This window comes from Scardinius erythrophthalmus, assembly GCF_964197995.2.
Source record: "Scardinius erythrophthalmus genome assembly, chromosome: 19".
Taxonomy (NCBI): Eukaryota; Metazoa; Chordata; class Actinopteri; order Cypriniformes; family Leuciscidae; genus Scardinius; species Scardinius erythrophthalmus.
The window spans coordinates 15,574,954-15,591,009 of record NC_138239.1 but is presented as its reverse complement, the minus strand read 5'-3'; the positions used below and the strand labels follow the sequence as shown (position 1 = coordinate 15,591,009).

The window sequence follows — 16,056 nt, the reverse complement described above, 5'->3', positions numbered from 1 at the left end:
ATCTGGAAGATTATTGATAAAGCAATCTTTAGTGGCAGAAGTGATAGGTCTAAAATATTTGTAACACGGAGTCGGCTTTGCAGCCTTGGCTAAATGAAGTTTACACAAGACTAGATAATGATCTGAGATGTCTTCGCTCTGCTGCAGAATTTCAACGGCATCAACATTGATTCCGTGTGATAATATTAGATCTAGAGTATGATTACGACAATGAGTTTGGTCCTGACACGTGTTGTCTAACTCCAATAGAGTTAAGAATGTCTTTAAATGCCAATCCCAATGCATCTTTTTCGTTATCCACATGTATATTAAAGGGCACCTATTATGCAAAATTCACTTTTACATGGTGTTTGAACATAAATGTGTGTTGGCAGTGTGTGAGCAAAACCACCCTAGAATGATAAAAATCCACCCAGTAGTTGTTTTACTATCTCAATAAATCACAAGCACTGTCTCAGAACGAGCTGTTCTAGATTTCCCTCACTGTGACGTAGAATTGAGCTAAGCCCCACCAACGTGGTTTGATTGACATCTGGTTTTGGCATAGACCCCGCCCTCGGTGATCTGTGTACACTATCCTCCATTGTTCAACGACAGCCGGTAATGTCTCCTAAGAAGTGTAGGTGTTCTGTTGTGGGATGTAAGAATGGACATACTAGTCTTCACTGACATCAGAGCCACTGAAAACGCAGCGGATGGATTTTATTTATGAAGAAAAGGCACCACTTAAACTTCCTAAATACGAGAATCATGTTCTGACTGACTGTTTAGTGAACGAGGGTCAAAGTTAATCCTCAAGTGTGGATCGTTGCCTACAGTTCGCGATCCAACGTCACCTCCAGAAGAAGTAAGTGTATTTTATGATTTATGAGCAAATAGTCATTTCAATCGATGTCAGCCAGTTCAACAACAAATGCGTCTAAAGCTATTTATTGTCGTCGTCATAGGATGTCTCAACAAACAACGTCAGACATCATTTTTTGCAGCAATTACAAATGTAAATAAATTAAGGTCTGCTCTATCTCCATAGACAGTATATAAACATCTATCTCCCTCCCCTTAAGAAAAAGTAAATAAATCGTTTGTACTTAGCAAATGTTATCACAGTATTTGTGTGTGGTTTCAAAAAAATTGCGCGAACGTTATCACAGTTTGTGTGTGTGTGTTGCACATCCATAATTGCAAAGGAGATGCGATTAAAACTTTGTAAGTACATAAATGTATCAAACATTATTTTGATACCGAGACGTTTAGTCCATTCTCATGTGTTTATTCTGTGCCGGACTCTATTCATCATCTGGGTCCAGCAGGGCGGGGTTATGCAGCTCATTTACATTTAAGGTGGTATAAACCAAAAACGGGTCTTTTTAAAACAGGCCCCAAAAATGACATTTTCAAATGGTTATAATAAATTAACTGTGGGGTATTTTGTGCTGAAACTTCACAAATGCATTCTGGGGACACCCAAGACCAATATTACATCTTGTAAAAAGGGGCATAATAGGTGCCCTTTAAAATCACCAACAATTAGTAATAGTAAAAAAATGTATAGTGTTGCAGAGACTTCTATTTAAAATAAATACTGTTCTCTTGAACTTACTTTTCATCAAAGAATCATAGAAAAAATGTGTCATGGTTCCTATAAAAAATATGAAATGGCACAAATGTGTTCATCATTGATGCAGAAATGCTTCTTGACCACAAAATCAGCATATTAGTATGATTTCTGAAATCTCACGTGACACTGAAGACTAGTGTAATGATGCAGAAAATGCAGCTTTGCTATCACAGGAATAAATTACATTTTTAAATAATATTAAAATAGTAAAATATTTCACAATATTACTGTTTTTACTGTATTTTTGACCAAATAAATGCTGCCTTGGTGAGCATAAGAAACTTATTTCAAAAACATAAATTCTTACTGAACCCAAATTTGTGTGCATATAAAATAGATTAAATATAAAAAAAATACTTAAATGACTTTTACATTTGCATATGTAACTTACATTGCATTCAAGGTGCACATTTTATCGGTTCATGCACTTCCTAGCTTAGCAACATGCTATCTTTAAACTTAAGTAAAATCAATTGGGAATCGAGTCACACAGTGGAAGCAACACAGCTTACTATTTTTGGAGCAAAACAAATCAAACAGAGAGAGGGAAAAGAAAAGCCTAGATAGTGCTTTGATGCCCAGGTGAACTAAACATGGAGGATCCCACAAGCTAATTATTCTCTGTCAGCAAAGATTTGATTTGTTTACTCTGATAGACCCTCTGATTGCAGAGAGTAACACACCTAGTCAGTGATCTTCCTGTTTTAGGAGGGGAAGGGAAGGCATGGGAAAGCCAAAGGAGTAGGAGACAAGTTCATCCTATATCCTAATCTTTCATTCTAACCAGAGGTACACCTTTCTTTTTACCGATTTTTAGCACTAGCGTGAAACGTGAGTTGGCCTTACACGTGCCAATATGAACTGTTTTTTTTTATTGGTGCAGTGAGTGTGTGGTTGGGGAGGGATCTACCATATGGATGCAGGTTGGGCATCTGTCAGTGCTTGTAATGCATCTGTGTGAAATATGACCCCTGCAGTGGTGCATTGTGGGTAATGTATATGTTAGGCTCATAAATGATTGAAAGCAATGCCTTTAAATCTCATGCAACATGCAGTTCTTACAGCACAACAAATGTTCAGTGCTCAGTCTGTGTGCTATAGAAACACTATAGACCGGTTTAAAGGTATTAAAGTGATAGCTGTTTTCATTTTATGGCTGATATTAAAATTCTATACTTTTTGACAAAAACAAAAACAATGTGTTTGATCACACAGACATTTTATATATATATATATATATATATATATATATATACATACAATACTCCTATAGGTTTAAAATCAGATAAAAACATGTGACTGTTTTTGAACTGATGCTTGAATTGACTGTTTTATTTGTTAATTCTTTTTCTCTCTTTCTTGCTCACTCTCATCGCTATTTTGACACGTCTGTCTCTTTCAACACAACTTCTGTACTGCGTCTCCCTGTATTCACGTGAACCTCTGCAAGCTATATTCTCTGTTCTTTTCACACACGTGGTTTGTGTGTTTTCATGTGCTGTCAGTTTGTGGGAATAGGAGTCTGATGAAGATATTGACCCCTATCATTGACAGGCTCTTACTCATTCACAGGTTGTGCAGAGTTCAAACAGGTGTTAATTGTGACCGTATCAAGAACTACTGTAATTGATGTGCTCCTTGTTATATTCCTGTCCACAGATAAGTCTGACGACTTGATGTTAGAGCTCATTAAATCATGGCAGTGGTCTGACTTGTCCTGAGGGTGTCTGTCTGTGTGTTTCCATGTGTTTGTGTATGAATTTTGTACTGAGTTGATGTGAAATTTGTTGATGTCAGCTGTCAGGTTTCTTCAGCTCTCTAGAGGTGATTAATGTTTTGCTTTTCTCTCTATTTCCCTGTGCTGCAGTAACCTGACCCATGGCGTCGGCCGCTTCCGAGAGATTCTCCGAGCCGTTGAGACCAGAACCACTCAGAACCTGCGTATGGTGAGTTGTGTGTGTTTATGGCTTCATCTTGTTGTCTTTATCTAGAACAGTAGTTGTCAGCCTTTCTTGACCCCAAGTCCTCTTATTATCCAAGACAATGTTCATAGACTCCCCATGCAGATTTCTGGTACTTCTGCTGTAATGACAAAGCTACTTTTAATTTACAGAAACAGGGGTCGGATTCATGAAACATTCTTCATAAAATTCTTCTTAACTGCCAAATTCTTCTTATTTTCTAACTTAAGAAAAAAGATACAAATATTTTGTATTCCCAAAAACTTTTCTTAAGAATGTTCGAGTCGGTTTCCCTACACACACAAAACGATAATTTAGGGGATTCACTCATGTATTTAAATACAGTTGTCACTCCTAGAACTTTGCAGTTTGTATGTGGCCTCTACATCATCTTGGAAGTTTGCTTAGGGCCCCGTATGGGCCCCGGCCCCCTGGTTGAGAACTACTCTGAAGGTATATGTTTATGTGTGTTTGTGTTTAGACTATTGCCAGGCAGCTTGCAGAGATCCTGCTGAGGGGCATGTGTGAACAGAGTTACTGGAACCCCCTTGAAGACCCCCCTCACCACTCCCCACTGGACGATCCGCTCAGACACAACCCACACATAAAGGACTACGCCCTCAGCCGCCGTCCACGCATCTACTCAGGAGAGAAGTAGGACATATCTCCAGCTCTCCTAGATCGTGCCTCTCTCTTTCCATTTGTATAGTGGCATGTCTAAAGCCCGAAGTATACTTAACTTGTGTAATGCAAACACTTATGCCCGGTTTCAGAGACAAGGCTTATGCCTAGTCCCAGACTAAAATGCATGTTTGAGCTGTCTAAACTGAAAGAAACTTGCACTGACGTATCTTAAAATATGTCAGTGCCATTGTTTTGTCTCAAGATACACACTAGTAATGTAATGTTATTTTCTAAGGCACATTTATTAAGCCTAGTTCTTGCTTAATCTAAGCCTTGTCTGAGAAACCAGGTACATCCGAATGCACAACCTTTCAGAGCTGAAAAGCTACATTTCTAAAACTGAAATAAAACTAGATGAAAGCCCTAATAAAAAATGACAAAAATACACAACAACATTTCTAAAACTTCAACTAATTTTGACATGAAAACTAAAAAAAAAAAAGGTTTAAATAGTAGTATTTAAATAATACAACAAAAAAAACACAGGGTTTGTTTTGCGATTTGGCAACAATTTGGCTCGTTTTTTCTTGTTTAGTGTGGACAGACCCATTAGATTTCTTGTTCTTATTGCATTTCGCCTGGTTAGGACATTTTTCTGCTTTATTTTTATGATTTAGTATAAAAAATGGGAAAAATGAAATGATGAGAATTCTGGTAGTTTGTTTCTTGTTACTGTATTCATGATGTCATGGATAGAAAAGTTCGTGATATAGCCTTTATTTCTCTGTCTAGTTTGTTTTGTCCACAGGAGAACACAGAGGAGGCCTTACTTTTGTTGTTAATCAGTGAGTCCATGGTAAGTAGCAGTAAAACTCCTGTGACCTTCTGAACTGCTGTTGTGTGACCACTATCACATGTCGCTGCAGGTTTTTTAGCATAGAATGCCCATCATAATAGCACTGAAAGCAGAGCTGGAGAATCAGAGCTTTAGCTTTAACTTTAACTCAGCAGATTTAAACCATTAGCTCTCTTGCTCATGTGGCTTTTCTCTAATTTTCTTTAAACTGATTGCCCAACAGCCCAGGGAGTGACTGTGTTCTGTTATAATGTGTTTTTACTTAGGCACAATGTGATCAAGCAGTGTTTTATTTCATAGAAATATTTACTTAACTACTGCAGCGACCTATAAGGAAATAAGCTGTCTGATATTATCAGTAGCATCTATTATCAGTAGTTCTGGTATACGCTACTATTCAAAAGTTTGGGATAATTTTTTATGAAAGAAAGAAATTAATATTTTTATTGATTAAGGAAGCATTATATTAATAAAAAGTTACAGTAAAGACATTTATAACGTTACAGAAGATTTCAAATATCCATAAAAAATCCTGAAAAAATGTATCACGTTACTGTCATTTATATATATCAGTATCTCTGGTTTTACTGTATTTTGATCAAATACATGCAGCCTTGGTGAGCATAAGAGACTTCTTTTAAAAAAACATTTAACCCCAAACATTTGAACAGTAGTGTGGTGTGTGAATGAGTATATTAACTTCTGTATTTATCGTAGGCTAACAGAGACGCCGTATTGAGTCGAATCCCTGAACACAATAATGACCGAATCATCAGCCTCCAGAGCGCCTCGCTGGTGTACGACCTCCTGACCATCGCGCTTGGCCGTCGCGGACAATATGAGATGCTCTCAGAGGTGAGGTCCTGCCCACACTCATCACTATGGGAACGTTCAGGAATACTCCCTCAGCGGGACGAGTTAAACCTCCTGGTGTGGTTGCTGTGGTAACCAGACCAGACATGTACTCTAGACTGCACTCTCTCTGTGTGTGTCTGTGACTGGTCTAGAGGTTATGCACAACATTTATTTGTGTTTGTGAGCATATAACAAGCCAGAATGCAGTCTGCATGTCACAGTTTTGTTCAAATCTTTAAGTATTAGCGTTATTTATAACTTTCTACTAAGTTTCATATTAAACCATCGACAAACCTGAAATGTTTGTTTTCAGAAGCCTGGCCTATTTAGGACAGAACAGACAGATGAAAAAAGCACTTTTGGTGTGTGTGTGTGTGTTTTGTATTGTGATGTTCTCATTAGTGTACCTGGGCATCATTTTCTGTTCCATCTCCATCTGTTGATCATGCTGTTGTTGCTAATGTTAGACTCAGCATAACTTTTTGCTGTGTCTTTTATATTCAAGGATTTCACAGTTGTGCAATCGCAGGGCCCCAGGAGCCTGCCAGATTTATTGTGTGCCCTCTGCAGGGTCATGTGTGTTTTTGTAGATGTTTGTTATATAGATCTAATTGTTCAATGAATTGCTTTCTGCTAAGCTGCTAGTGTGATTAACTGTAAAGCCTCAGAGACACACTGAAAAGCCTGTGGCACCCTGGGTAATCTACAGCGGGATACATGGCCTGGCTCTGTGTTTGACCTTTGTGTGTATCTGGTAGGGTCATAATTTTTGTTCTCAACTTTTTTTCTGAGGTTATCTTAATGTGTCCTCTCCACAGTGTCTCGAAAGAGCCATGAAGTTTGCCTTTGAGGAGTTTCATCTCTGGTTTCAGCTCGCTCTCTCCCTGATGGCCGCTGGGAAGGTTAGTGTTCCATTTTACAACTCCTCTGTACCCCAAAGTTTCCATGGTCATGCAAAAACCTGGAAATATCAGGCAATTGTGAAGTTGTGATTTCAAGGCCTATAAAAATAATGAAAATTGATAATGATGAAAATGAATGAACATTTCTTTTATATAGATTTCAAATATCTTTATTTTATATGTGTGTGTGTGTGTGTGTGTGTGTGTGTGTGTGTGTGTGTGTGTGTGTGTGTGTGTGTGTGTGTGTGTGTGTGTGTGTGTGTGTGTGTGTGTGTGTGTGTGTGTGTGTGTGTGTGTGTGTGTGTGTGTGTGTGTGTGTGTGTGTGTGTGTGTGTGTGTGTGTGTGTGTGTGGGGTGCATTTTTTTCCTCTGCACCTCGACTCAACACGGCTCTTATTTGGAGAGCTGGTATATATTGTGATGATCCACGCTGTACTCACGGACGAAATCTTTGGACATATAATTTTGTTTATACCGTACAAATACTTACGGCATTTCCGACACCAGTTTTGACGTTATCTCTGTGTGTCACGTTAAGAGTGTCACGTTAAAAGGCTATTTAAAATCTGATTTGAGCAGCCAGAGTATCCAGACTGTAAATCTGTAAAAGCATCTCATTTCAAACAACCTCCAAATGTGGTTTGAAAAAGATTTGAAATAAAAACATAATTTATGTTTTTTTTGTTTTTTACTCATCTAGATAAATTCTGGATATACAAAAAATATCAGATTTTTTCTGGTAGTCTAAACATATCCTGATATACTATTTATAAAATATATCTAATACTTCGCTAGAAATGACTTTTTATCAGTGCAATCTCTGTGTTTGTGTGTGTGTAGTCGGCTCGAGCAGTGAAGGTGCTGAAGGAGTGTATAAGACTGAAGCCAGACGATCCCACCATCCCTCTGCTGGCCGTCAAGCTGTGTATTGGAAACCTGCACTGGGTAATGAAAGCGGAATCATGGGAAATATGCACAGGCTCAACTGGAGAGCTGACACTGACCTGTTTATGACTCTGTAAATCCATTACTGTTAGACCGGCCATGAACAGTGAGATGTTGATGACATGGGGTGTGTATTTGTGTGTTTTAGCTGGAAGAAGGTGAGCGCTTCGCTAAAATAGTGATTGATATGGGTGAGAAGGCTGCTGAATTCAGGGCCAAAGGCTATCTAGCTATTGGTCTCGTCTACAGTCTGAAAGCCACAGATGGTGAGCAAACCTGCACAAGGACACAGTGCATATACCATTTCCATACCCTTATACGACTGTAATATTTACTGTATCCTCTATAACACACTCTATATATTTTGTATAATCCATTTATAATACTTTACAACAAGATGTATCTTTTCTTTAATCTTTTTAGAATGTTCTCCTCCCTCTGTAATACACAGTACACTCTCTATAACAATATACACTTTCTATAATCCTTTATAAGTGTTGATATATTAAATTAAACCAGATTCAGTTTGTCATTCTATAAGATTTAAGATTCTGATCCTGCATGCTTTTTTTACAAAAAATAAATTATTGAGGGAAGAAATAAAAAAAGTTCTTAATTTTGTGTGTGTGTGTTTTATAAATTAGGCTTTAATTTTTTTATATATATATATAATTAGAATATGTGCCCATGCCACAAACTTCTAAGCTCCCTGTCTGCAGTGATTTATAATTTTCCCTTTCTCTGTTCTTATATAACACACTCTTTAAGCACTCTGTTACCTCTCTTTAATGCCTTTTGTAATGGTTTATGCTTACTCTACATTCTATTACCTGCACTATACCCTTTCTATAATCCATTTATACTTTATAACCCATTTCTTTTCTTATATAACACACTCTGTACCTCTCTATAATGACAATTACATAATTTATAATGGTCTCGACATTTTCTCTTTATAATCACTCCATAATGATCTACACATTATCTATTCCCTCTATTACACACTTTATAATCCCTTGATACCCTTTCTCTAATATTTAGGTATCTGAAACCTTACGGTTTTCTCTTGGTTTCCTGCTTTATCTTGTCCTTGCCATCTTCTCATATCTCTGTCACCTGTCTTTACAGCATCTCTTCGAGGAATGCAGGAAGAGTATCAGAAAAAAGCACTGAGCGCTTTCCAGAGGTGATTTTCAGACTGTCCTAAATTTCTCTCTCTCTCTCTCTCTCACTCTCTCTCTCTCCCACTGATGAAACACTGTTTCTCTCTCTCTCAGAGCACAGAGTCTGTCCCCTACTGATCATCTGGCTGTTTTCTACCTGGCACTGCAACTGGCTGTATCTCGACAGGTAGGAGAATCAACATCTGCTTCTTACACACAGGTAGTCAGAATTAAAACATCTCAATATTCAGATGATGGTACACAATACATTTCTCCTCCAGTTTGCTTTTGATACCTAGGTGACTGTAAACATTTGCCATATGGCTAATTTCAACTGCTTCAAGCCACACATAGGGCTGGGCAATATGGCCAAAAGTATTATTACATGTGTGTTTTTTTCTATATCATTCAATATTGATATTTATCACAATATTCATTAATGATCCATTAATGATGAAGAACATGCACTACACATGTTTGTTATAACAAAGCATGTAAGAAAAAGAAATAGGGCCCCAATTAAATATTTTTTTAGACCTGTTAGTCTACATGTAGGCTAAATTACTCAGTTTATTATCAAAATTATGGTTTTATTTTTTCAATAAATACCATTATTGATTTATCTCCCAACCCTAGCCACATCTCTCTCTTCAAGTTCTTACCATAGGAAGATTGTTTTGTCCTTATTTCCCTGTCAGTCTGTCTCTCTCAAATGTCAGTCTATTATTTTTCCGTCTCATTTCTCTCTCACCCTGTTTAAAACAATCATCTAATAAAAGCGTCTCTTGTGTGTGTGTATGTCAGATTCCAGAAGCTCTCGGTTATGTTCGCCAGGCGTTACAGCTGCAGGGCGATGATGTTCATTCACTGCACCTGCTGGCCTTGCTGCTGTCAGCTCAGAAACACTACCACGATGCTCTCAACATCATCGAGATGGCCCTCAGTGAATACCCTGAGAACTTCATGTGAGTCCAACACACTCGCAATCACTGTCACACTTTTACTAACCTCTCAAACTTATAGTTGGATGTAGCCTTGTTTTTTACAGTTGATACAGTTGTCAGCAGCCAATCAGAGAAAGGGCATTCTTGGATAAGAGAACCAATCAGCTTATTCCATGCTTTTTTGCACAGCATTTGTAAAGCCTTACACACACACATGAACACACAGCAGCAGGCAGTGTTTAGACATTTAGAGGCATGCCACAATGCCCACTCTAATGAGAATGTTTGTGTTCGCTGTAGCAGCTGGGATAGATGGGTACATATCTGCTGCTGGCATCTTCAATTAGACGAGTTAGAAGCATGCGTGTGTGTGTGCTGGATGTTTGGAGCACTGGGCAGTCCCCACGCAAATTCCCTTCACATTCGATTTGATCAGAGTTCCCTCCATCTCTTGAGTTTATGTGTGTGTGTGTGTGTTGTCGTTCTTCCGGCTGTGTGCTTCAGCCCCTTACATAATAGAAAAAAAAAATTCCTCCAATCATATGGCCCTCTTTTTCAACCTGTTTTTCCCTGAAGAGTTTTGGTGTTGTGTGTGTGTGTGTGTTTATCCAGTTTGTGTGTGTGTTTTTCCATACATTTTGCTTCATTGCGTTGAATGGAAATGCACCAGAACATCCAGCCCACCTTATTCCACACACACAGACACATGCGACAAGATTAATTCAGTGCTTGTGTGGGCGTCCTAGCGGTGTAGCGTGCAAATACAGCAGAGATGAAAGAGCGGCTGATGAGAATGTGCCTTCAGCGCTTTGAAATGGCTGAACTCATATCAGCGTGGCCTTCAGAGACCGCAGCACATGTATGAAGCTCAAACTGATCTCGGTTCAGGCTCCAACGACAACGAACTGTTGAAGATCAACCTCGATATATGGTATCTGCTTCACTCACACACACACACACACACACACCAGCTGGATGTCCTCACACGCTGCCATATCTGATTATAGAAATGCCCCTCTGCTCTCTCGATGGTGGGATGTTCACTCCGTGCAAGCAGAAATACTCTCTGCAGAAATGTGTGTGAAATACAGGTGTTACCAGGGGATTCTGTGTGCTCTCATTAGCAGAGATTTGCATCTCTAGACAGGATACAATACACCCCAAACTCCCATACACACACATATATATATACTGGTATACAATATACAACACAGCTCTCAATATAACACAAATACATAATTTGGATTATTGGATATATATTGTTTTATATTGGATATTAAATTGTGTATTTCTCCTATTTTTATGTTTAGATTATCTAGCTGTCATCTAATTCTTCCAACTCTTTTCTAATTTAAAATGTAATTTATTCCTGTGGTGGCAAAGCTGAATTTTCAGCAGTCATTACTCCCGTCTTCAGTGTCACATGATCCCTCTGTGATAAAAAGAAACTTCAAAAGAGCAGAATTTTTAATAGAAATCTTTCAAACAGTCAGTTTAATGCATTCTTGCTAAATAAAAGTATTTATTTAAAAAAAAAAATCTTACTGACCCTAAATATTTGAACAGTAGTGTATTGTACTTTTAATTTTGTGATGCCTAAATTAAATTTAAGCATTTAAAATAATTGATTTTAATCTTTAATGTTTTATTTTTAATGTATTTAGACAAAATTGTGTACAATGTTAAAATCAGCTATTTATGGACTAACAAATCAGAATTGATTTCTCTATACTGTACACACTATTCATTATTTAGATTTTTTCCCTTATAGTTCAGATTTTTTTTCTCATTGAGAAATCTATTGATCTGCTCTGTTGATATATTTTTTAAGTAATCCCAGCTGAAAGAGCAGAATCATTTTGAGCTTGATTAAAGTTTTGCATTTAATATGGCTTTCAGAGGAGAATTAAGCTGATTAGTCTTTATCTGTGTTCAATAAACTCAGCTCCTCTCTGTTTATTAAACACTTTCACATGGAAGGAGAGTGAATATAAACTTTTTTTATTTGTCTCTGTAGTCTTTTATTTACAAAGGTGAAGTTGGAGACGTTGTGTAGAGGCCCAGAGGAGGCGTTGCTCTCCTGCAAACGCATGCTGCAGATTTGGAAATCCTGTTACAACCTCACCAACCCCAGGTACACACACACACACACCCTTTCTCTCTCTCTCCAGCTGTTGACACATGAATGCTAGAAGCTCAAGTGTCTGCACTCACCATCACACATAAGACAGCACAGCATGTCTCGCTGACTGTGAGGAGCTAACCACTCCTTCATTAAAAATAAATAAAAGCACAGCTCGTACCAGTGCTGCATACTATGATTCAGTCCTTCTTTCTTTCACTCGCTCTCTCATTCTAATGGCTGAAATACCAACCCCCCGCTGTCAGAACACTCCAGCTCTTCCTGTCAAACTGTCCTGAACTCCGTACCTGGTGACAATCCACTGGAGACCAATTAGTGTCCGGACACAGTAACCAAACTCTGCCACTGCCACATATTAAGAGGCCCTCCCTCCAAACCCTGGGTAGCGCCACTGTGTCAGGACCACTTGAGCTCTTCCACCCTTAACCTTACCGCTAATACATGCTCATAGTCATCCTCGAAACACCAAACAGTTGCTACTCCGTCAGAGGTTGTTGGGCACCCTACAGAGACTGTATGATGAGGAGGAGAAAGAGATGTGTAGTGAAATTTCAGTAAAACTTGGTTGGTTCTGTATTTTCTATGTATGAAGCACAGCTCACACGGAAGTCACTTTCAAACCAAACAGCTTTCTTTTTATCAACACTTTGAATTTGCATAACCAATTTGCACACATTGCGAAATCTGTGCGAATTCCCTGATCATGTGGATTCCTATCGACTGGATTAAGTGAAAATTCGCTGAACAGCAGTAAATGTGACCACACAATAATGCTCAGTATGTCAGCTATCAACCGATAGAGACAACCGATTTGGACTATCGTCTCTATCGCGGTTACGCTCACGTGACGTTGCTGTTCTGTGCCGTCTCGAAAGCTTATCGTTTGAATGCGTTTGTAAGCCTTGCGGTTTTAAGTGGTTTTAAACTGTTCAAGCGCAAAAAGCAGCGAAAGAGGACTAATTTCGGTATATGTGCGTGCACACCTGAAACGGGTACGCACATCCGTCCTTCGGATGAGAGGTTAAACCGAGGTCCTGGCTCGCACTGTGGTCATTAAAAATCCCATGGCACTTCTGGTAAAGAGCTGGCCAAATTCCCTCCATTGGCCTTTATCTATCATGGCCTCCTAATAATCCCTATCCACTGAATTGGCTCAATCACTCTCTCCCCTCCACAGTGCACTGGTGCCGTCTCTTCATCCATGTGGATGCTGCACACTGGTGGTGGTTGAGGAGAGATTCCCTGATATGATTGTAAAGCACTTGCCCCCATTTCATTTCACACATAAAGCCACTGCTCTTAGCGCCTAGACTACTTTCTAATGCCTTACTGGGCTTGAACAGTCAAATACACACACTTATATGTCAAAATACCTGTCTTTGTGAGTATCCTCATAAACGTAGTGGTTTATGTCTTAAGTGAATGTAAATGGTTGAGAAAGAAAGCACAAGTGAATCAGTATATTAGATCAGTGCATTCGCTCTTAAAGTGACAGCAGCCTAATATACCTATTATGTAAAATTCTGCTTCATCCTCTTTACATTTTTTCATCAGCTTCTTTGAATCTTCTTCTTCTTAACTTGTTAAATGAATTTAAAAAATAAGTAAAAATTGTAAGTCTGAATTGTTTTTTCCCAAGATTGTCCCTGAGTAAACTGACTTGGTCACCCCCAACATAAACTTTTCAGTCTTTTTCCTTTTTTTTATCTAGGCGATTTTTCTTTCTTTTTTTGCTTTGTTAATGAAATGGGTGAAATTTTATTATACTTGCATTCCCATATGATCTCATATCTTGGGATCATCATGACTTGAGTTTGGGCTTTTTTGATATGGGCCAGTAAGCAACCACTTAGCAATTCCCTTGCAGCCATTCAGAGCACACAAGCATCCACCTAGCATTGTCCTTATAACCACCCGTAACACCCTACCATCCTGGCGCCAAGTCTTCTCACGTTCGCTTTTTCTTCTGATTTTCTGTCTTATTTCTATGCTCCTTCTCAGATGAACAGTGTTGCAGGAGCATTGTGGTTGTGTGTGCTATAGCAGTGTACCATGAGATGCTGAGTGAAATTTCTGAGGGTTTCATCATTCTGTGTGTATTGATGTGCAAGTATCACGTCGCCTGTCTGTGTGCTTGAGCATTAGAGCTCTGTCTCTAATTTGAATGTCTTAATTGCCTCTTTTTATCTTCTGTGTGTATGTCTGTGTGTGTAGTGATTCTGGGAGGGGGAGCAGTCTGTTAGACAGAGCTGTTGCTGACCGTCGCCAGCTGAACGCCATGTCACTACCTGACTTCAGTGATCCAGAGACAGGTGAGCGCGCGCACACACACACATACACACACACACACTAATGTCCCTATATCTATATCTCTAATTATTGTGGTAACAGATTTTTTTTCCCCACCTTTTATGGTGAGTTTGCATAACCATGACAACAGACATCAGCTTTGCTGTCATTTTATCTGTATTTCCTGCATATGTCTCTCTCTCTCTCTCTCTCTCTCTCTCTCTCTCTCTCTCTCTCTCTCTCTCTCTCTCTCTCTCTCTCTCTCTCTCTCTCTCTCTCTCTCTCTCTCTCTCTCTCTCTCTCTCTCTCTCTCTCTCTCTGATCAGAGGGAAACTATTTTTACTGTTTTGTACTTTGAGACTGGCTTAACTTATTTTTGATGCTTAATCTCATGTTTGTGGATTTTAAAGTAATATTTTCAAAGGTTGGTTTCATTTTTGGTTTCAAGTTTTGGGGAAAAAAGAGAAAAAAGGGGCAACTTGTTAACTTTGTTACTGGAAAAGCGAAAATGGCTATTTATCTGACAAGAAAGGAAAAAATTGAAGGTGAGGTTGGTTGGGATGTAATTTTTAAGAGTTTAATAAAAGTAAGAATTAAATTTGTTTTTTTATTTTACAAAACTATGAAGAATATAGAGGAATTTGAAAATGTATGGAATCACAAAGAAATGTTGTGCTTTGTTAGAGATGGTGAATTAATTTTTGCTAAATATCTTGAGTAAAGTGTAAGTTTGTTAATTCTTTTTAAATGATTAATAAAGTGTTATAAAATCTCTCTCTTTCTCTCTCTCCCTCTCTCTCTATCTCTCTCTCTCTCAAACACACCAATTTAGATTTAGAATTAAAGGCTTAATAAGATGATGGGTTAATCAATTTTGTAATGTACATTTTAACTTTTAGAATTTAAAGCTAAAGTAGAATAAAAATCTAAAGCTGTAATCCTTGTTGATGGGTCATATTGAATTATATTCCCAGTATCTTGTGCAGTGAGTAGAGTAATTAGATAAAGAGGGCTGAGATGGGCGCAGGTGTTTGTTTGCTGCGTTTGCACAGCAGTGATGGCGGAGGGTTTCTCTGCTGTGTATGCAGACAGTAAACATGTCATCTCGTCTCCGTGATTCAGCAGTTACCTATTTTCTTTACAATCTGAACTGCTCCAGCTGTGTTTAGTTCTGGTTATTTATTTTTTATTATTTGAACCTTTCCGTAATTTTTAGGGCTGTCAATCAATCAAACATTTTAAATTCATTTAATTTAATTTAAATATTACAGAATTTACATACAGGGTATGAATTATGTTGAGTTACTTTTAACATTGTCTTTAATGTAGTCAAGAATCATGCTGAATTAACGCTTCCCAATGACAGCCCTAAATATTTAATGTCTTTTTCCTTCTGTGTTCTTCTTTTCATTTAATTTTATTTTTTTAAATATCACATCCTTTTCATTTTCTTATTTTTATTCCTAGCCTCTCATGCCTCTTCCTCCCTCTCGGGGTCAGAACCTGTATCTCCTATTTTTCCTCTTCCATCCTTCTATCCTCCACCCAAGACTGAATCCACTCAGAGGCCCAGCAGCCATGCTTTCTGTGACCACGCCCCCCACCGACGCTTCTCCTCCGCCAGTAATGCACTGTGCACCTTGTGTGTGTTTTTCGACCAATAGACTGGCATGAGTCTCTCCTCACTAGCCAATCGCCATGCCACTAACTGCACTGCCTTAATAGCCCCACTCACCAGCCCAATTCATTTGGGATT

The 16,056-nt window shown here is 38.5% G+C and overlaps 1 protein-coding gene across 3 annotated transcripts in view; it reads left to right on the top strand.

The window, feature by feature from the left end:
- Positions 1-16,056, top strand: part of ttc7b (tetratricopeptide repeat domain 7B) — a 40,292-nt gene that overhangs the window by 10,986 nt on the left and 13,250 nt on the right. For 2 of the 3 annotated variants that reach the window (XM_081394541.1, XM_081394542.1), the window contains exons 6-17: positions 3,486-3,564; positions 4,061-4,233; positions 4,996-5,059; positions 5,777-5,914; positions 6,733-6,816; positions 7,657-7,761; positions 7,910-8,027; positions 8,890-8,947; positions 9,039-9,111; positions 9,729-9,889; positions 11,886-12,002; positions 14,226-14,323. In XM_081394541.1, coding sequence (XP_081250667.1) covers positions 3,486-3,564; positions 4,061-4,233; positions 4,996-5,059; positions 5,777-5,914; positions 6,733-6,816; positions 7,657-7,761; positions 7,910-8,027; positions 8,890-8,947; positions 9,039-9,111; positions 9,729-9,889; positions 11,886-12,002; positions 14,226-14,323 — 1,268 coding nt within the window. Of the gene's footprint in view, positions 1-3,485; positions 3,565-4,060; positions 4,234-4,995; positions 5,060-5,776; positions 5,915-6,732; positions 6,817-7,656; positions 7,762-7,909; positions 8,028-8,889; positions 8,948-9,038; positions 9,112-9,728; positions 9,890-11,885; positions 12,003-14,225; positions 14,324-15,767; positions 15,924-16,056 lie in introns of all 3 variants that reach the window. The other variant, XM_081394540.1, reaches the window with a different exon arrangement.